This window comes from Falco peregrinus, chromosome 1, assembly GCF_023634155.1.
Source record: "Falco peregrinus isolate bFalPer1 chromosome 1, bFalPer1.pri, whole genome shotgun sequence".
NCBI lineage: Eukaryota > Metazoa > Chordata > Aves > Falconiformes > Falconidae > Falco > Falco peregrinus.
Window position 1 is genome coordinate 57,717,862 of NC_073721.1, and position 21,555 is coordinate 57,739,416.

A 21,555-nucleotide genomic window follows, 5' to 3' on the forward strand; every position below is an offset into this window, starting at 1 on the left:
CATGGTGGCTGATGATGGTGTATCTCACCAGGTTTCTGAAGTCGGGGTTTCAGAGGTTTGTATTACACTCTCATCACGTTTGGTTACAAAACAGGGAGCTCAGGTACAACTTCTTACCCATTCTTCATTTGGGTTCTCTTAAGTGGCGTTTGGATTAGTGTGATGAATCAGTATCCTTGGGTAGGAATGAGTCTTTTGAGAGACCTCGTGCTATCTTCTGCAACAGCAGTGCTGGCAGCTCACAACCATTAGCTCAATACTTCCCCGCTGCTTTATCATAGATGTGAACTGAGGCTACATATTGGATTTCAGCGATTTTTAAAATTTTTTTTTCCTGCCCCCACCTCATTTTGTTTTGTTTTTTTTTTAACAGCAGCCCTGCTGTTTGATTATTGCTATTACCATGGTTATTAAGCTGTCGGTATTTCCTTGTGGAACTGAAGCAAGAGGTAACAGGAAATGGAAGAAATAAACGTGCAAGAAAAAAGAAGAACTTTCTGACCTTAAAAGCAGTCCTAAGTAGTTTGCTTTTATTTGTAATAAGGAATGATAATCAGCCATGTTATTTCAAAAAGAAATCAAGTCTGAACTAATTCCGGTTGCCCAAGCACTCAAGCCAGATTTGTGTAGTCCTAGCAGTCCCTGAAAAGGTGTGGTTGTGCTTTAATTCCTGCACACGCTATGCTAATCTTATAAGTGAAATGCCCATCTTCTCTTTCACCACTTCTGCTAAGTTAGACCATTTTTCCTCTTGAGCTTGAATGACCAGCAAGCTATTAGTCTTTCAGGCCCTGACTTCTCAATCTTTTATCGGTTTTCCTTGTTTCGTTGCTGCCTCCCCCCATCCTTCTCCAGGTGAACTAAAAGGATTTAAATTGTACCTTTGCGTGGCCCCTTTCTCCTGTTGGAAATACATACGAGATCCTGTAGTGCATCCAAGAGGACAATATGTGCTATAACAGCTTCAAGCTGAGGTCCCCTAAGAAGAGGCAGAAAAAGATTCAGTATGGGTGGGTTGGTTCATTGGTTTTTGGCAGGGATGTTCTTATTCCTGGATGGTTTGGTAATCCAGATCTTACTTAAAATCCTGACTACTTATGACAGTAAACAAGCAATGCAACAGAAATGAAACACCTTATTAACATTTTAAAAAAATAGAACTGAAAAAAAAAATCAAATGAGAGGAATAATGTTTGAACCTATCTCATAAAAAACATAAAGGTGGCTTAGCCTTTAATGAAAAGATTTTGCTTAACTTAACCTAAATTTCTCAAATTCCAGGTTTTATTTCCCCCTCCGTTTCCCCCCACCCTCCACAGTTTGTGGCTATCTGCAAACTGGCACATCTACACGAATCCACGCTAGGACTTGACTTCACACACCCAGAAGACAGGATCTCATCTCTTTGTGGTATCTCCATCAGGGAGAGACCAAGTCCTTCGCTGGCATTTGATCTGATACGGCTTTCCTAGTAGGTGATCCTGTAGCTTCCTGTTCTCTAATTTACTCGTCTCTGGAAGTAGCTTTTCATTAACCATGACCTCAGCTAAAAGGTCTAAGGATAGTCAGGCACTAAGGACTACTCCTTCATACCGGATCTCTTCCAAAAGAAGGCTGTATTTTAAATAGACCTGAGTTTCTGTTCAACATCATTGTATGACTTGTATTTGTCAGAAGAAATGACCCTTTTAGTGTCCTTTGACTGAGTCACCTCCAGAAGAAGTAGCAGTACAGACACTGGCTGTTAAAATGTCTTCTATCATTTCACTTGGGTAGGACTTGCTGCTTTGGAAAAACTCTTTCATTGTCTTCATTCTGTTTTAAAGGTTATTCGATATATATGAATGCTACTAAAAAAATCATCACTGGATTGCTGATTGTGTCCTGTCGTCCTGTGATGTCATTACAGTGAAAAATTTTAGTAGTGTTCAGACCTGATCTGTGATGGCAAAGGCAGAGTCTCTGTAGGTTCTACAAGAAGTGTTTCTGACCTGAAATTCTGTCGGCTTTTTATGCAGATCGATGCAGACTTTGAGTTGTGCCTTTGTGGGACGCTGTCATGACCGGAGAGTCCAGATGTGAGGCTGTGACAGGCAGGGCAGTTTTACAGTATCTGCTTTCATCGGTATTTGAACTCCCACTCATCCTGGGACTGGGGCGTCCCTGGGGGGCACCCCTTGTGTAGGTGTGCCTATGGACAATCACTTGAGGGGGAAAATGGTATTGGTTAAGAAGCGGTGAGTTCCTCAAGTTGTGCTGTCCATATGCACATTTACAGCATATGGACCTTTTTCTTTTGCTTAAAAATGTTGTGGTTTATACTGATTTTATTATACAACAACAACAGGAATGCTTGAGTTTTAGAAGGAACTGAAGGCAGGTGGGTTTTCTCTCTCATTTTCTATTACGTATGTGGCACGTGAAGAGGGTGGTTCTAGTGTACCCCCACAGGTCCTACTAAGACCAGAAGTCTCTGATTTGAATGCTTGGGTATATTTAACACCTGCGGTGCAAAGGGTGTGCAGACAATGCATCTGCAGGCATACACCAGCTCCTAGTAAGTAACCTTCCCTCCAGGATAGACCATGAATAGAAGAAAGGAAGCGTGCCAAGAGTAAGGTGGTTAATGAAAACCAAGACAAAGCAGTAGCTTTTTTCTTTTTTCTTCTGGTTAAACTTGCTATTTTAACTGAGAATAACGGACAATCTTTCAAGCTTTTGGATAAATGGATAAACAGAATCAATACACATCCTGTCATGGTAATTTTTTGATACAAAAGTTCACTGTATTTTGTTTTTTCCAGAATCCTCCAATGCAGTCATCTTATGAAGCTGAACTGATGCCGTCTGACTGGCTATGTAATATATCTGAAGAAAACAACAAGGCAGAAGTCAGTCTTGAAGCCATGTTTCAGGTTGCCGCTGAGGTGCGTTCATCATGCAAAGCTGAAAAGGTGGGAGTGGCACCTGTAGAGAGCCAGTGTTCGATCCTGGAGTTTAATGGAAATCGGGCACTGCCTGTTAATAGTTACGCACCTTCTTCAACTGAGGAAAGCCAGCTGGAATGTCTCACTCCTGTAACTTCAGACACATAATTTCTGGTGGAAGCAGATGGAGCACTGAATTTGTCTTCTGACATTCTTTGTGCTGCCGATACCACTCTGTCTATAGAAACTGCTGCTGCTGCTAAAATACTACAAGAACTTCTGACCACACAGGAAGCAGATGAAAAATGGAGCACAGAACCAGATCACCGCCCAGCTGAGTTCTCCCTCATGTTTTTTCAGGAAGAATTGTTCAGTCCAGAGCAGGTAAGGGGAGGTAAACCAACATCTTTCTTGAGCTAACTATATTTGATAGTAATGCTAGGGTCTGGACCGATAGCTTTTCAATATTCTTGCCAGCTTAAGAACTGAAGGCTTCTTTAATTAAGCTTTTAGTGGACAGTGAAGGATTTGCTTGGTAAAGCAAGATATAAAAAAGAAGACGGAATGAAAAAGTATCCCATGTTTCCCATGTTAATGAGCACGACATGTGTCAGCCTGTTGGCCGAGTTAGGGTGCTCATTTGCATGGGAGACATGCGTAGTGCAGGTGTATTCGTGGTGATGAAGTGGATGCTTTTTTAGGTTGTAACATACCATCTTTAATCTCCAACAAAGAAGAGTATTTTGAGAATTGCCGCTGGAGGCAGATTTTTGCTTAAATTTAGATAAACGGTTAGATTGTTTCTGATAAATAGTTGTTAAGTTCTGTTTTCTGTGGAAAGTATAGTTTATTGACATTTGACTGGTATAAAGCATCTTCATTGGTTTATACTTTGTGGTGTACAACAAGTTGTAATTGTACTTTGGTCTACCTGTACCTGGTCTTCCCGGTATGTAAAATTGTAAGTCTCATGAGGGGTGAGGGGCATTCTAGATGTTACTCTGTTAAGGCAGCAAATGCGTGCTCTGCTTTTTTTTTTTGTTTTGGTTTGAAAACAAGGTAAGCTCAGGAGATTGACTGCATCTGTTTCTGCTGCATGAGACCTACCTTGCATGTAGGCACTTAATCTCATTTTTGTGTATGCATTGAAGCTACTGTTTTATTGTTCTATCGGTAGCTTGACGCCTTCACTGAAGTTTCTAGATCGGAAATCATCAGCTGGTGCAAACCTCCCATTGTTGCTTTCAGTGTTATAAAGATTAGTCATCTTCCTCTTGGGTATCTTTCTAGAAAGGGATGTGTATTCTGATCAAGCCTCTGCATAGCTCAAGCCTAGACTAGACTGTTCTGCTCAGTACCGTGTAGGGAAGAGCACATCCCTGTGCTAGTGCATGGAGTTGGCAGTACTCCTTAATTGGTGCCCACTCATTATATTAAGTGTTGACCGCACTTTAAATGTTGTCAGTTTTGAGAATTTTTGAACTGCATTTTTAGAATGATAGGTTGTCCCTTGTTGAAGGCCTTTGGAGTCCGTGACCCGAACTTCCTTGTCAAGAACTGGGGGAATTAAGCACACGAACCACGTAGTTGTTTGGGAGGGAGGTTTTGTATATTTGTGAGAATCCTGATGTTGGTCCTGGACTGTAACTGGTTAAATAACTGGCCTCAATTTTTGAGCAATTGAAAAGCAATTCAGGGACTGTTCAGCATTTTGTTTGACAGATTCCCTCTTCCTGTTAGAACCACTCTTCAACTAGTCTCCTCCTCCCAAACTCGGGAGAGGGAAGGTTAACTTAACACCCTACTTGTCCAGAGCCTGGGGTCATGGCAGGTGCAGAACTCTCCAGAGGAGGCTTCTGTGCCTGTACTCCTCACATCAGGCTCCAGCACAGTTTTCTTCCTCATCCCTGAATCTGGAAGCACTCAGGCTTTCAGTGGCTGTTGGTACCATGTGTTTTAGAGCAAGCTTATGACAGAATAGTGGACGTGCACAGAAGACCGCTCTGTTCCTCTCTATACAAGCAGAGGGGGAGCAAATTCCCCCACTGTTCATACAAGAGCATCAGAACAGCTCTGCTGGGTCAGATCAAAGGTTTGTCTTGCCCAGCGTCAAGTCTCAAAACAGCAGCTGTAACCTGATGTGTAGGGAAGAGCAAGAACAAGGAGCGCAAACAGAGCAAGGCATTCCTGCTTACACATTCCAGCTACTTTCAGCCCGAAGACTTGCGATGATAGCGTGTACTTCATCTTGGGTTTCTGCTCTGTGGACTGAAGTCAGCCCTTGAAACTGTCGGTTTTAGCATACGGGACCTTTTGACCAAGCTGGTACTGTTTTGTTTTCTGTTTCGTTCACAGTATTTCCCAGCATTTAATTACTCCTGTGACCAGCACTGAGCCTTGAACTGTCTCCCTCATAGAAGTAACAGTTTAGTAGAAACCTGCTTTATTCTGCTTTCCGGATTTCCTAAAAGACAGCAAATTAAAGAGCAGCTCTTTACATGAAAAGAGTTAGTACATTCAACAGTTCAGATCCAGCATTGTCCTCTTAGCCTCAGTGAATTTCTGTCCTAGACTTTTACAGGCTTTGGCCTTCAATGGGCATCTCTTATTCCACTCCTACTCCTAAGAAATGTTTTGTTTTATTCTTAAAGTGGAAATAGAACATTTCTGTAATGCTTGATCAAGAGGAATTTGCCTCCGATTTCGTTCAGTCTCCTTGGCAGCATACCTATGTGAAGGCTGAAACGCTTGCTTTCTTTGGGGAAGGTTAATCCAGCAAACCCCATTCATGCGAGTTGCTAATTTTAGTCCATCATGGTTCCAGCTGGGTATAGGTATAGTCCAGTCAGTGTCTCGTAAGTCGTGTAAGTAGTGAGATGCAGCAGTTTTGGCGTTTTTCAGTAACTGAAGTGAAAAGGCAAAACTTTTACGTCTGTCAGCTTTGGTAGCTTTGCTTGATTCTCTGCCAAACAATGTTTCGGACTCTGAAGTTGCAGAAGTATTAGACCTGAGTGGAGGGTCTGTCCACAGGTGCGGTGAATCCATGGTCAGAAACATGTTCGCTTAAAAGACCAAACAATAAAAAAAAGGGATAGCTTGGGAACCAGACTTGTGTGGGCTAGGCTGATGCTGTTAGGATGAAAATGGTATTATTACCTATTACGTTAGATTACTGAAGAGTTGGTGTGTAAGATTCTATAAACACAGTTGCGGCGAATGAAGAGACGGGATGCAGCTTGATGCAAGCAAATGTCGGTTTACTGTACAGGAGCACGACTTTATATACACTTTCAAAAGCTGCGCGTTTTAAACTAATTGGTTCTTGAAGCTAAGCCTTGCATACTAGGCAATCCCTGATTGGTGGTTAACTACCAGCAATTAACAGCAAGGTGTTACCTTTCCTTGGCGCCATCCTTGGCGCCATCCGTCTCCCACTCCCCTGTGCTCTGCAAACATGCCTCATCATGTTAATTGTTGTCCAGACAAGCCCGAGCACATTCCCCTCAGCTAACTGATTGCCATGCATGGTCCTAGTTTCCAGCCCGCTCCTGCATCTCCCCCTTCCTGTTGCACAAAAAGAACCCCTGAAACCGAGCAAAAACAAGGCACAAGTAATAGAACAAATAAAAAACCAACTAAGACATATTATCAATGTCAAAATAACCCAATGTCTTTGTTCCGTACAATTTTACAATTTCCCCTTTTTGTTTTTGAACAGCTAGTACCAGGCTTGCCATGTTCTGCAGGGCCCTTGCAAACATGACTGCAACCAAGGTAATAGCAAACAAACAATACTGCCAATTGAGTGAATGAATGCCAAAAAGGCTGAAATTTTCTCAGATTTTGATAACATGTTGCTGCAATGGGGCGCCTAAAATCCACGCAGCACATACCATCAAAATCCTCACAGCCATGTCCCTGAACCAACAACAAAAGCAGTGGCAATTTTGACTCACATTCTTAACTGCTTATCAAACAAGGTGATTTAACTCTTTAATGCTTTCCCTGCTGTTACTCTGGATAAGAGAAGAACCGCTGCGACACGTTCCCATCATAGCCTCCTACTACATTAGTATCTACAGAAAGACAATTACCGACATTCAAAGTGTAAACAATATCAGCTTCTTTTGGATTAACATTATACATAGGTGGAAGGGCACACCAACCAAGAACTGCACCAGTCAAAAAGTTCGAAACATAGCATGCCTTCTCTGAACATACCTCTGGGGTCATTCCCTTCATTCCCTCTTTTTCATGCAAAGAGAGACACTTTACAGAGAAGCCCCTATTTACATCTCTGAGCCCGGACACAAACCGCAGCTGTATGCGCCACCAGGCTCAGGGCAGAAACCATTCATGTAGTTACATAACTATATATCTCTACAAGCGTGCAGACACCTATTAAACACTAAATAACCATGTTTAACTTTCCTATTCTCCTTCACAATACCTAGTTACTCTCTCATTATGAATCCTTCATTCCCCTTATCAGTGTCAATGGAATCATTGTCCGAGTTGTCCTGTCCCGTGCTTGGTCCAAACGTATTACCTTTGTTAAGTGGTTTGATCCAGGGTGATAGTGTTCGTTCTAGGCGCTGTAAAAGGTGAAATCTATATTCTATGTCCTGATTTTGGGTATCTAACATTAATGCAAAACAGTAATCCTCACACAGTTTTTATTTCATTCTGTAGGGTCGGTGTCGGTATCAGTTGTCTGCAGTAAAGGTTCACAGAAAGGTCTTACATTCTTCGCTGGGATCCATCTAGGTCCTTTTTCTGTAGAGACACAAGCATAACCTTTTCCCCATGTAACAAGAGGATATGGTCCCATAATTTTACCTGTTTCTGGATCTCGGACCAATACTGGGGCTTTAACCCGTGCCTCGAAGGAGGCATTTGCAGTGAAATGTCGAACTATCGGTGGGTTGTTATCTATTAAAGAACAATTCAAAAAATTAAAAACATACAATGCTTTCTGTAACCGTTCCTCCGGAATAGCCATTCCCATTCCCCCTTTTTGTTGTTGTAATAAACGCTTTAGAGACTGATGAGACCGTTCAATGAGAGATTGACTGGTGGGGGAATGAGGAATGCCAGTAATATGAGTTATACCCCACAGGGCAAAAAAGTTTTTCATAGTTGTTGAAACATAAGCTGGACCATTATCTGTCTTTATCTTTAATAGGAATACCCAATGTAGCAAAAGCACGCATTAAATGTCTACGAATATCTCGTGCCTTTTCTTCTGTGTGACAAGAGGCAAACAAGGCACCTGAAAATGTATCAATGGAAGAGTGGATATATTTAAGGTTACCAAATTCAGAATAATGTGTGACATCTGTTTGCCATAATTGTAGGCTTTGTAATCCTCTAGGATTAACTCCTGTAGCAATTGATGGGAAAGAATGTTTTTGACAATCAGGACAGACAGCAATAATATTTGATGCTTGTTGAGAAGTAAGGTCAAACTGTCGCTTAAGAGCTCCAGCATTTTGATGGAAAAAAGAGTGACTTAGTTTAGCTTGTGCAATACGGTCTGGCAGTACTTGAACTGGTAACGTCAATAGGTCAGCTCGTCGATTGCCTTCTGCAAGAAAACCAGGTAGTGAGGTATGAGACCTAATATGCATAACAAAATAAGGTGCAGATCCAGAGTCCAAAAGGAAAATAAGTTCCTGTAACAGGGTAAAAAGTTGTGAATGTGAAACATTCCGCAGCACAGAAGCTTCAGCTCGTGTAACAATACCTGCAACATAAGCAGAATCAGTAACAAGGTTGAGTGGTACATTCCATTTTCGGAAAACACGAACAACTGCATTCAGTTCTACTATTTGAGGTGAACCGGAGACTGTCTCTATATCCGAATCCCATTGTCTCCGTTGATCATCCCACCATAGAAGAACAGATTTATGTGATTTGCCTGATCCATCTGTAAAGACAGTAAGCGCCTGTAAGGGTTGTTCGCTTCTTCTGGGTTTTAACATCAGATGAAAATCAATGTTAAACAGTTTGTGTGAAGGTGGATGAGAAGTTATTTGGCCTGTATAGTCGGCAAGTGCCATAACAAAGGTGTCTGATTGCTGATAAAGCCATTTTAAGTATACTGTTGTTATTGGTAGACAAATACAGACAAAATCCTTCCCTGATAAGGTTAACAGGTGTGATCGAGCTTTAACAATCAGAGAGGCAAACATTTCACGTTGTGTCAAAATAGTTTTTGTAGGCTGGTTAGGTAAAAAGATCCATTCAATAATTAACAGGGGGTCTGAGTTCTGAAGGTCCCATTGAAATATCAGGGCATGAGGCTGTCGTACAGGGTTTAAAATAATCAAGTAAAAAGGTAGTTCAAGGGCCCATCGGTGGGCCTGTCGAGAAGCGATAGCTGAGGCAACCTTTTGTAAAGATGTATCTGCTTCAGGGTTAAGATTACGTGGAGAACAAAGATTAGTGTCCCCTTTTAGTAGGTCAAACAAAGGACCCAAGTCTGTATTAGAAATTCCCAATAATGGTCGAACCCAATTTATTGTTCTCAGTAATTTTTGTGCATCATGCAGGTTTCTTACATTGGTATTGATCTGCAATGGTTGAGGAATAATAGTTTGTGCTCTTATTCGCCAGCCCAGATACTTCCAAGGGGGAAACTTTTGGACCTTTTCTGGTGCTATAGAGAGGCCTGCCGAATTCACGGCATCTATGACAAGGGCTACAGCTTTCTCCATGACTTCGTGATGTTGTGCTGCCACTAAAAGGTCATCCATATAATGATACAATAACACAGTAGGCATAGCATTTCGGACAGGACTGAGTATTTTCGCAACATAGCATTGACACATTGTAGGGCTATTTTTCATATCTTGTGGCAGTACAACCCACTGATATCTCTGCAACGGAGCTTGCATGTTGATGCTTGGAATGGAAAAGGCAAATTTTGGGGTATCATCTAGATGCAATGGGATACTGAAAAAACAATCTTTAAGATCTATGACAGTTAGATGCCAGTGTCGAGGGATCATAGTTGGAGACGGGAGCCCGGGTTGGAGGGCTCCCATATCTTCCATAGCATCATTAATTTTTCTGAGATCATGGAGCAAGCGCCACTTGCCAGTTTGTTTTTTAATAACAAAAACTGGTGAATTCCATGGGCTGGTAGAGGGCACAATGTGTCCTTTGGACAGTTGTTCTGAGACTAAGTTTTGAAGTGCGCGAAGTTTTTCCATAGGAAGGGGCCATTGATCCACCCAAATAGGAACATCAGTCTTCCAGGTTATTTTTAGGGTGTCACGCACTTCAATGGCCCCGTCTAAAAATGTGTGCGGATAGACATTCCCCATTGTGACAATACATCACGTCCCCACAAAACCATAGGGACAGGTAGCACAAAAGGTTTAACAGAAGCCACATGTCCCTCTGGTCCTTGAATTTGAATTAGTTCCAAACTCTGACGACTGTTACCGGTCCCCCCTATCCCAGCCAGTGTCTGAGAGACATTAGTCAGTGGCCATTGCGGAGGCCATTGGGCTTGAGAAATTACTGTGACATCAGCTCCAGTGTCAATGATCCCATTTAGTGCTATTTGTTGGTCATTATGAATAAGGGTACACTGATACATAGGTCGCTGTGGAGAAATAGATTGTACCCACAAAATGTGAGGTAACCCTGTAGATCCAAAACCTCCTCTCCTCTGCGGAGGGTGATCAGAGGTAAGAGAGCCTCCCCCTGCCGGGATCAAAATCAATTGCGCTATTCTACTACCTTGAGGTATCGTACAAGGTGGAAATGGAGTCCATGCCATAATTTTGATTTCGTCCACACTGTCAGAGTCAATAACACCTGGTAAAACAAATAGACCAGACAATGTTGTGGAAGATCTACCAATTAATAGAGCCTGTGTATCAGGGGGTAATGGTCCTTTGACATTTGTTGATAATAAATGAACCGAGGAATCGAGCAACGTTACTGTGTGTGAGGTTGCCAGGTCCAATCCTGTGCTGCCTGAGGTTGCTGGACAGAGACTTGAGGTGTCGGTACTTCTCTCCGAGCTTGTTGAAATGCCAGCTGTGGCATTTGTGTCTGCGCGCGTCGCTGCCGCGCGCTCCGCGGTCGGTTTCCCTGTATCGGTTGTCCCTGGAAATCATACTTAGATCGACATTGATTAGCATAATGACGCCCTTTCCGACATGTCGGACAAACTCCAGGACCAGGAGGTTGTTGTTTATTCCCCGCAGCCCACGCAAGACAATTTCTCTTTAGATGACCAGGCTTACCACAACCATAGCAATTCCCCACACCATGCATTGTTGCAAAAGCAGCAGCCATAGCTTCAAACTTATGGTCAACCGTACCGATTCGGTTACATGCTTCCACCATTTCCACCAGAGTGGGGTTTGGGTTGGGAAGAGACTTCAATAGCCTTTTACAATCAGCATTAGCATTTTCAACAGCTAGTTTTGTTAGCAATATATCCCGAGCTTCCGCATTACCTACTTGACGTTCCAAAGCCTGTTTTAGTCTATCAATAAACTGCATATAAGGTTCTCGAGACTCCTGAGTGATGTTAGTAAAAGCTTTTTGTGGCTTTTGTACATCAGGAACCTGGAAAAAAGCCTTTTTTGCCTCTCCTCTAATTGCCTCGAGAGCCGCACGGGGGCAGTGTTGAGCCTGTGTTACCGGATCAGCATGTGCCCCGGTGCCCGTAAGATGCTCTATTGTCAGTGCAGCTAATACAGGTTCATCGTGATTAACATACGTGAGCAGGAGTGCTTGCAGTCCTCCTCTCCAATGCGACTCCCACAACGTGTACTGAGTCGGGGTTAGTAACAATTGTGCTAAAGATTTCAAATCATGAGGAGTCATGATATAAGTATCAAACACAGAAGATAACAGGCTTATAAAATAGGGAGAAGAAATACCATGTTCTGTAACTGTGCGGCGCAGTTCTTTAACAACCGAAAAAGAAAGAGCCTCCCATCGTGCTCCCCCTGCTCGACCCTGAGAATACAAGACCGGAGCAACAATAGTTTTAGCCATGTCCAAATCCCCCTCCTTTAAGGCTTGTTTCTTTATTTTTGTCCACACATCACGTAGATCAGGAGGGTATAAATCAAGTTCTTTTTCACGGTCTATCGGTCCTGGGTCAAAAGGATCTTCTTCTGGCGGATACCCCACTGCATTGACACCCAGGGGTCTAGAGCACTGTGACTTAGAGGCTGATGAGGAAAGAGCTATAGGAGCTTGCGATTCCTCCTCCTCTCCTTCCTCTGCTTTCATAGTCTCAAAAATAACTCTCCATGAAGAAAGCAGACGGTGGGACTCAATATTGCCTTTTGTCGCAGAATCCCATAATTTCACCCCCGTGTCGTCCCAAAGTTCCCGCGTAAAAATTGTAGATGCAGTCACTGCGGGCATATTTACTTGCACCCACTTGAGCATTGCTTTAAGGTCTTGTCCAGAGATATTTTTCTTATGTTTATTAAGAAGACCTTTCATAAGCTCATAAACGTCTCCTTCTGGGGACGAAGCCTGATTCCCCATTACGGATTTCCCACAGCTCACCTCTCACCTCCGGAGGGATTTCTGGCCGGCTCCTGCTTCCTTTCAGCAGATCATTCAAAGTTCTGTGGGATTCGCTGCAAGTCGCTCAGATAGGCGATTCAAAAGCCCTTCACGTTAGATCCTTAAACGGATCACGTCAGGGTCACCAATTTGCGGCAAATGAAGAGACGGGACGCAGCTTGATGCAAGCAAATGTCGGTTTATTGTACAGGAGCACGACTTTATATACACTTTCAAAAGCTGCGCGTTTTAAACTAATTGGTTCTTGAAGCTAAGCCTTGCATACTAGGCAATCCCTGATTGGTGGTTAACTACCAGCAATTAACAGCAAGGTGTTACCTTTCCTTGGCGCCATCCTTGGCGCCATCCGTCTCCCACTCCCCTGTGCTCTGCAAACGTGCCTCATCATGTTAATTGTTGTCCAGACAAGCCCGAGCACATTCCCCTCAGCTAACTGATTGCCATGCATGGTCCTAGTTTCCAGCCCACTCCTGCACACAGTGATAAAAAGAAATCTGAAAGGGGTGCTGTGCAGTATGACTGCTCTTCAGTTTCCACACACGCAGCTGTAAGGGTTAAAATTGGACACAGCATTGGAAGTACAGGTTCACCAGTGAGGGGGAATGAAATTTCCTCAGTTTGCTGGCCACGCTTGTCCTGGTGATATGGAGAAATAGTGTGAAATGGGGACAATGGACATCGATTGTGATTGTATGTGTCTGCTCGAGGAATGTGGGTATGGTGACTAGTCATGGGTGTGGTGTCTGGTCACATAGGCACACAGCTCTGAGGAGACAACTACAGTTTTGAGGAGACACCTGCCCCTCTTCCTCTAACAAAGGGGAGACGCCTGCCCTTCTTTCTCTAACAAAGGGGCTATTTAAAAGAGAATGAGAAAAAGATGAGAGACATTCAAATGCTATCTAGAGGGAGGGAGTGCTAAGTCTCCTTGCTGGAGAAGATTGGATGGTCACAAGGACATGAATCACCTGAAGAAGATTGGATGGTCACAAGAACATGAATCACCTACAAACCTGCAAGACCACCACATTCCAGAAAACGGACTGGTAAGCTAATTAACATACGAAGCGGGGTTTAGGTAACGAATATGTATAGGTGTTAATTGACTATTCATTTGTTTCATTGTATAAATGTGAGATGGTTCGTCACTTCGGGCACGCACGCTTATGGAGGAGCAATCCCCCGTGCATCTGCGCGCAATAAACATACCTACTTTATAACTTTCGAGTTATAGAGTCTAATTCCGCACGTCAGTTTTGGCGAGCCAGGCAGGAGGATTTCTGCTCGGCTGAGGGACCAGCTGCGGAGCAGACGCTCCTAGGCGCGCCCCGGGAGATTTCCTCGGAGGAGCCTCCTCTTCTCAGCTGTTCACCCGGGAGCAGAAGAGAAACCCCTGGATCCACGGATAAAGCGGTATGTTTAGTAACGGGGCGGCTGGTGAGACGCACGGAGACTTCCGGCGCGCAGCGTAGTCCCCAGGAGGAAAGGTACCTTGGGAGGGGGTTTGCTGACCAAGGGGTGGCCGCTAGCGATCTTGAGGGCAGATCGAGCAAACCCGAGGTTACTGCCATTCCTAAAAGCCCGGAGGCCTCGTGACAGAAAGCGGGGGGCGGGACGGAATAAGGCGGAATCTCACAGGAACAAGAGGGACCTCACAGCAAAAGTAAAAGGGAAACTTTTGCGTAGGAAAAAGAGGAAGCTAAAAACTTCCTTTAGGTTGTCTTAAGAATTGGGGAATTCCTAGAATGTAACAACTGAAATAGCGCTCTGTGTCTTGTTTGTTCTATGTGTTGTCTTGTTATATGTTCAAAAATCGGAGTTATGAAATGTATGTTGAAAAATAATGATATTCTGGTAATTCGTGGCAAATAGCGGAAAACTTAACACTCTGCTTAAGACCAGGAAAAATTGGTTTTTGTTTGTTGTTTGTTTATTGGCAATTGTTCATTGAAATGCATACTTTGTGAACTGTTAGTGTTCCTAAAAGTTGTACGTAAGTGCACGGTACCGTATAACACACTGCTTGTGTGACTGAGGGCTGCCCGGAGAGTGTGAATGGTGTGATTGAGATGCGCATTTTGATTTTCCGTGTATAGCTTAATTATTTTGACTGAGTGTGAGTGCAAGAGTGCTTGAGACACACGTTTGAGTGCAATACGAGTAAGAAGCTCTATCCGTGTTTCCGACCTTGGGTGGCTACGGCGGCCGGAGAAAAACAAAGTAAATAAAATTGCAAAATGGGAAATGGAAGGAGTAAGCCCTGTGAAAAATCGCCCTTGGGTTGTATATTAAAACATTGGAGCGATATCGTAGGACATGGTGGTACCGAAAATAGAAGGAAATTGGTTAAATATTGTAATCAGTGGTGGCCTTTGTATAAATTGGAGAGTGATGCGAAATGGCCTCAGGAGGGAGGAACAATAGATTATAACACTCTCCTGCAATTAATGTTGTGTCTGAGAAGAGAAGGAAAATGGGACGAAGTATCGTATGCAGACATGTTCTTCGTCCTCCAGGACAAACCTGAGTGGCAAAAGGACTGTGGATTAGTACCCCCTCGGGATCCTATGGTACTAGCACTAGAAAGTGTGCGGGATTAACATCACCTGATCTTTGATTGTGGCTCTAGAAAAGGATAGGAAAAACTGAGACCTAAACTAGAAAGATGTTCTTGTTGAAATTTTTGTGTTTAAAAGCTCAGGTTGCGGTTCCTTCTGTGGAGCAACCAGAATGAAACACGTTGTAAGATATAAAAACTTGTACTGATGTATGTAAAACCTGAGGCGTGTGTGTGTGTGTGGAGAATCAAAGACCTTGTGAAAGTGTTGGGGTGAGTTTGTACAAACCCCTGTACCCCCTCGAAGGTGCGACTGAATCATGCTGGGATGCATGGCAGGATGTTTTCTGTTTGCCTGCAAAAGCATGATATGTAATAACAGACTTAAAGCAACAAGTAGCAGATTTGCACTCAGGGTAAGAAAGAGTTAAAACAGAAGTGCTGCTGCAGAGGCAGGCTTGTGTAACCTGCAGAGCAGGAACAGCATCTCCTGCCCCGAACCCTTCTGCTGGTAAGGAGGAGTGGTTGCTATTGCTGACAATTGAGCAGAAGGACCTGACAATGTCACCCCAATTGCTGCAGCATTTGCAGTACAACAGGACCGGTAACGGCCCCTTTTAGGGCAGGGAATGGGTATGAGGTGGAATTTTAGTGAATACAAAACCAACTTACTTGTTAAACTTCAGTAAAAAAAAAAAAAAAAAAAAAATTAAAAAAAATTGTTACAGTTGTGGGAGCTGCTGGCCACCAGGAAAACATCCTGAAACCTTTAAAGTACAAACTAAAAAACCAAATAAGAATGCCAAATTCACCAAAATCTTTGTTGGGAGGAGATTTATTAGAACATCTAGACATTTAAAGAAGGGGAAATGAAATTAAAAGTTAAATATGATCAAGTAATTGAAATATTGAGCTTATCTTTAATTCAGCAGAAAAGAGGAAAAGAGGACCTCCCTGAAGTAAGAGAAATTTTTAACCAGGTGTATCTGAAAATAAATTCCAGGAAAGGTGAAAAACGCTTTACCTGTTACAGTAAAATGATAAGGGGGAGGCTTGCTCAGTTCAGATAAAAACAATATCCCTTGGTCAGCAAGGCTGTGGGGATATTGGCAGAAAAAGTGAAATAAAATACACTCTGTAGTAGTTCTACTAATGTAAATCTGTGTGTTTTGCCATGACAGTGACTTGTTATGGGATGTGCAGATGAAACTGCATTGACAACGAAGTACAAGGAATAAGGTTGGTCAGGTGCCTCCTACCATAGTCAAGGGCAAGACTGGGTTGGCCTCTGTGTTTGCCACCAAGCAGAATCTTGAGCTCCGCTGTTGGCTGCAACCCAGTAGGCGTTGAGCGGTGGGAACATATGCCATGCCCGACCTTGATGTGAGGCATGGCCCACTCTGAGGCACTGATTTGGAAATTGAAAACTGCCTGGCCGACCATGAGGCCAGACGAGTAACAGAGGAGGTAGGAAAGGAGGAATTATCCTTAATACCAGATGATAAAATCCAAACTGAAAGTACAGATCAAGAGCCAAACTATTCTAAAGAAAACTTAAAGGTAATTCAGGACATGAATGATAAAATAAAAATAAATAAGTGGATTTATTTAAGGGATGGTTGTATAGTGGTACCATCCAATTTAATATGGACCACAGCCCTATTATTAATAAGATGCATTGGGGAGCTGATACTTTATATAAAAGTCTAAATCAGAAATTGATAGGGTGAAACTTGTATACTGTAATAAAACAGGTGACTCAGCAATGTGAAATGTGTTTACGCAATAATCCCAATACAGCAAATAAAATAAAACTAGGGAACATTAATAGAGGAAATGTTCCAGGGCAACATTGGCAGATCGATTTCTCAGAACTTCCTAGAAAAGGGGGGTATCGATATTGGTACTAACAGATACCTTTTCAGGTTGGCCGGAAGCCTTCCCGTGCAGAACTGCTAAAGCCCGGGAAGTGACCAAAATACTACTCCAAGAGATAATACCTAGGTTTGGAGTCCCAGCAGTAATGTCCTCGGATAGAGGACCACATTTTGTGTCCAGAATAGTACAACAGATCAGCCACCATCTAGGAACAGATTGGCAATTACATACCCCATACTGACCACAATCGAGTGGCCAGGTGGAAAAGATGAATCATCTAATCAAACAACAGATTGTCAAGTTAGGTCAAGAAACAAATCTAACTTGGCCCCAGTCTTTGCCATTAGCTCTTACACGAATTCGAACTAGACCAAGAGCAAAAGAGGGGCTTAGCCCATTTGAAATTTTATATGGACGACCCTATGGGGTACAGGAGGGGATGTCTTCACAAATTGGTGAAGAAACAATGACTTCCTATATGGTGGCACTAAACAAACAATTAATAAGAATTGAGAAGCATGTGATGGGAACACGCAGTAGGGGTCTGGATGGACCTGTTCACGATATACGACCAGGGGACTATGTATACGTTAAGTGTTTTGCAGATAAAACCCTGGAACCACAGTGGACCGGACCTTTCCAAGTCCTACTCACCACCTACACTGCAGTCAAGGTTGAGGGACAGAATTCTTGGATTCACCATACCCGGATTAAGAAAGCCCCTGCAACTTCGTGGAAAGTAACCCCAGATAAAAAAAGAACTGAAACTCAAATTTACTCGGAAAAATGGGAACAATGTGGGTGGCAAGTAAGTGAACCTGAGCGGTTGTAGATCCACCGTATGGGAAGGGCACCACAACAAACAATATAGAACAAAAAGTCTGGGACTGAGCCAGTGGCCAGTCTTGCCCAACTTGTTATCAGTAAGCCCCAACTCAAACAAAGATATTTTTGATCAAAACAGATTTTATATGTATATATGAGGAACATTTAGATTCTTAAAATGATCAAGAGTGGGTTTAAACCATTTGTGTTTTTTTGTACCCTCTCTCTTGCCTACAACCAAGAGCCTGATAACTGGCCTTGGAATCATGCCCAGAAAAAACACACTGGAATAATGGGAAAGGTGGACTCAAAGACGAAACTAGCTATGGTGTTTTTTTCTGAAAATGAGGTGTACCAAAGGAATCAATGGGATCGGGAGGATGTACACAAAGTCGACCGAAGTAGGGTGTCAAACATATAATGAAAAGGATAACACCAAGATTTCAGGAGACACCCTGATTAATGTCAGAAAGGTAGATAAGGAATTTACCCTTCTAAATACAACCATGTGCTTTAATTCACGGGAATGTTGGCACAATTTTATAATATGCCTAGGAAAGGAATCCCCAAGAACAGCTCTGACTTATAAGATCAAAATAACAATCATGCTAACCACTGTTCCTACCACCACCACAGTTACAACAACCCCATTAACGCTTGATCTTAAATTAACTAAACCAAATCCAAAAATTTATACAATTGGACCATATGTAATCAGAAATACAGGTCAGCAACAAATGTTGTTTAACCCAGAATGGTCTCTTAAAAGAATAGAGTTAAAAATACAAGTCAATGTTTCTGATGCTAAGCCATCCTGTTCCCCCTTCTTACGAACCTCTTATGAGGGATGGACAACTTGGTTAAGAAAAAGGGGAAATATTTATCGAAACAGAATAATGAGAGATGTAACTGGAATGTTGGGAACAGGACTCGGAGTATTAAATTCCATAGACTCAGAGGTAATAATGAATAAACTAGCCGCCACCACGGCCGATCTATCAAAACTACAACAACCACTAAAATCTTCATTATTGGCATTAGGGGCGCACCAATGGTTGATATCGAAGGTACTCCCCAGGTGGGAACAAATAAACATGGAAGATCATCAACTCATCACTAAGGCATTAGGTGGTTTACAGGACGACGTCGCCCTGGCTCTAAGTTGTATCCAAGCCCAAACGTGGATGCAATCAATAGCTGCATCCATAATAAGAGAAGGAGAGGAAGGCATATTTCCTACGGAAATTCGAAAGATGGTTTGGGACAATGCTACGGAGGTAGAAAGAAAACTCCAGTCATGGTGGAATATGGTGAACTTTACCTATGACCCCAACACACACACCATCACAGCTTTTGTGTTAACCATACATAATGCAGTAATAATTACCATACACCCCATTGTAGCCCTTGGAATTAACCATAATGGGGTGCTCCTATATCCTTTTGAACATAGAACATGGGCCAGAAAGATAGGCGACAAGTGGCAAACAGTAGATTTAGAATCTTGTATTATACGAGAACAGCAGGCCTTCCTCTGTGAAAGCAATACTACAATGGCTCAGGATACTTGTTTAGATACAGATCAGAAAATATGTCATTTCGAGGCCCGACCAAATGCAAACTTGAAAACAGTAATTATATATGCAGGGAAGGGATGTGCATGTTTGAGAACTAAGTGTAACACAATAACCATAGATGGGGAGGTAAAAGAGACTGCACAATATTCAAATTACTGTATTTGTAATTTTACTACTATCACAGGATGCGATTTTAGTTACTCAGCCCCAGTAGTGTCTCATCAATTCTTAAAATCCAACTTTACCCTATCACAGATGATAATTCCTACCCCCATAGGACTAAATATAAATAGTATAAAAGAACTATTAAAACATGCAGATTTACAACGTATACTGGAAGAAACCAAAGAAAAGGGACACGAAACTCTTCTTATGACCCATCATGATGTAGAGGGGATCAAGAAAGTTTTAAAAAGGTAGAACAGGATGGAAACCATAATTGGTGGAATACTCTCTTTGGCTGGTCACCTTCTGCAACAGGAATTCTTAACACTATGGTACACCCCATTGTGATCTTATTGATCAGTTTAGGAATTTCCTTAATATTAACCATTATGTTATATTTGTGGGTTTGGAGAATGTTTAAAAGGGTAACACTTATGTATGATGCTTTATATCATTCGGGAAGACTGCTTAAGTAAAAGAATTTACTTAATTTAATAGAAAAGGGGGGATTGATATGGAGAAATAGTGTGAAATGGGGACAATGGACATCGATTGTGATTGTATGTGTCTGCTCGAGGAATGTGGGTATGGTGACTAGTCATGGGTGCGGTGTCTGGTCACATAGGCACACAGCTCTGAGGAGACAACTACAGTTTTGAGGAGACGCCTGCCCCTCTTCCTCTAACAAAGGGGAGACGGGGAGACGCCTGCCCTTCTTTCTCTAACAAAGGGGCTATTTAAAAGAGAATGAGAAAAAGATGAGAGACATTCAAATGCTATCTAGAGGGAGGGAGTGCTAAGTCTCCTTGCTGGAGAAGATTGGATGGTCACAAGGACATGAATCACCTGAAGAAGATTGGATGGTCACAAGAACATGAATCACCTACAAACCTGCAAGACCACCACATTCCAGAAAACGGACTGGTAAGCTAATTAACATACAAAGCAGGGTTTAGGTAACGAATATGTATAGGTGTTAATTTGTTTCATTGTATAAATGTGAGTTGGTTCGTCACTTCGGGCACCCACGCTTATGGAGGAGCGATCCCCCGTGCATCTGCGCGCAATAAACATACCTACTTTATAACTTTCGAGTTAGAGAGTCTAATTCCGCACGTCACCGGTGTAGCCCAAGGTGTCGTTAGCCTTACTGGGCACTGCAGCATCCCCACGTCCTTTGCAGAACTGCTAGTTAGAGTATCTAGACTACTTTCACCATGTAGGCTAGTAACAGTTTCTTAATAATGGTGATCCCAATATGCATGTTATTTGTTTTTTCTTTATCAAACACTGCAATTTGGTTTCTACAACCCCTGCCTGGTATTGCTTTTCATTATTCTCTTCTTTTTAAATAATGAAGTTTCTAGAGCAGTTGTCCGGTGGAATACCCAGTTTAGAATGCTTACCTGAGAAATCTTCCCTTCTCTCACTACTTGATGAAGGCTGATCACTAATTTTTCTAGAACTTGCTATTATGTAAATGCCACCAGGAATAGAGAAGTCATCATCACTCGTGAGACTTGGATTCTAGCTGGTGAAGGTAGTGACCTACAGCCTGCCTTCCTTCTTTGTTTTTGTGCCTGGGAAGGAGCTGTGGTTCAGACATTAGACAAAAGGCACTGCTAGCCACGTGTTTTTCACGTGGCCTTGTTAACAGTACTAAAGCAATACATCCAGACAGCACATTTCAAAGAGGAAAAAACGAGTCAAATGGGTATCCAGCAAGTGCAGGAGGTGTGTGGGAGGGAGCTAGTTCTCCCTGGAGTACTCCATTACTGTATTTGCACAGGCCTTTTTGAATGTTATTATACAACTTTGTCAAGCAATGTATGTGTGTTTCTATTGATACGTATACACATAGCCTGTTATATACTCAACATGGAGTAATGACAGACTCAAGGTGGTGAACATGATTTTTGGAAAGGCTATCTTATTACCAAGTGTGACCTCTTGTCTTCTGTAAACTCACACATAATGCTTTTCTAAAGCTTTTTTTCCCTTTAATAGAAGGAAACATTGCAGGCTCTGAGCAGTCATTCATCTTTAGGTTATT

General features: G+C 42.5%; 1 protein-coding gene across 1 annotated transcript in view; it reads left to right on the plus strand.

The window, feature by feature from the left end:
* Positions 1–21,555, plus strand: part of LOC129783655 (heat shock factor protein 5-like) — a 42,468-nt gene that overhangs the window by 13,953 nt on the left and 6,960 nt on the right. The window contains 1 exon segment of the mRNA XM_055793645.1: positions 2,805–3,311. Coding sequence (XP_055649620.1) covers positions 2,805–3,311 — 507 coding nt within the window.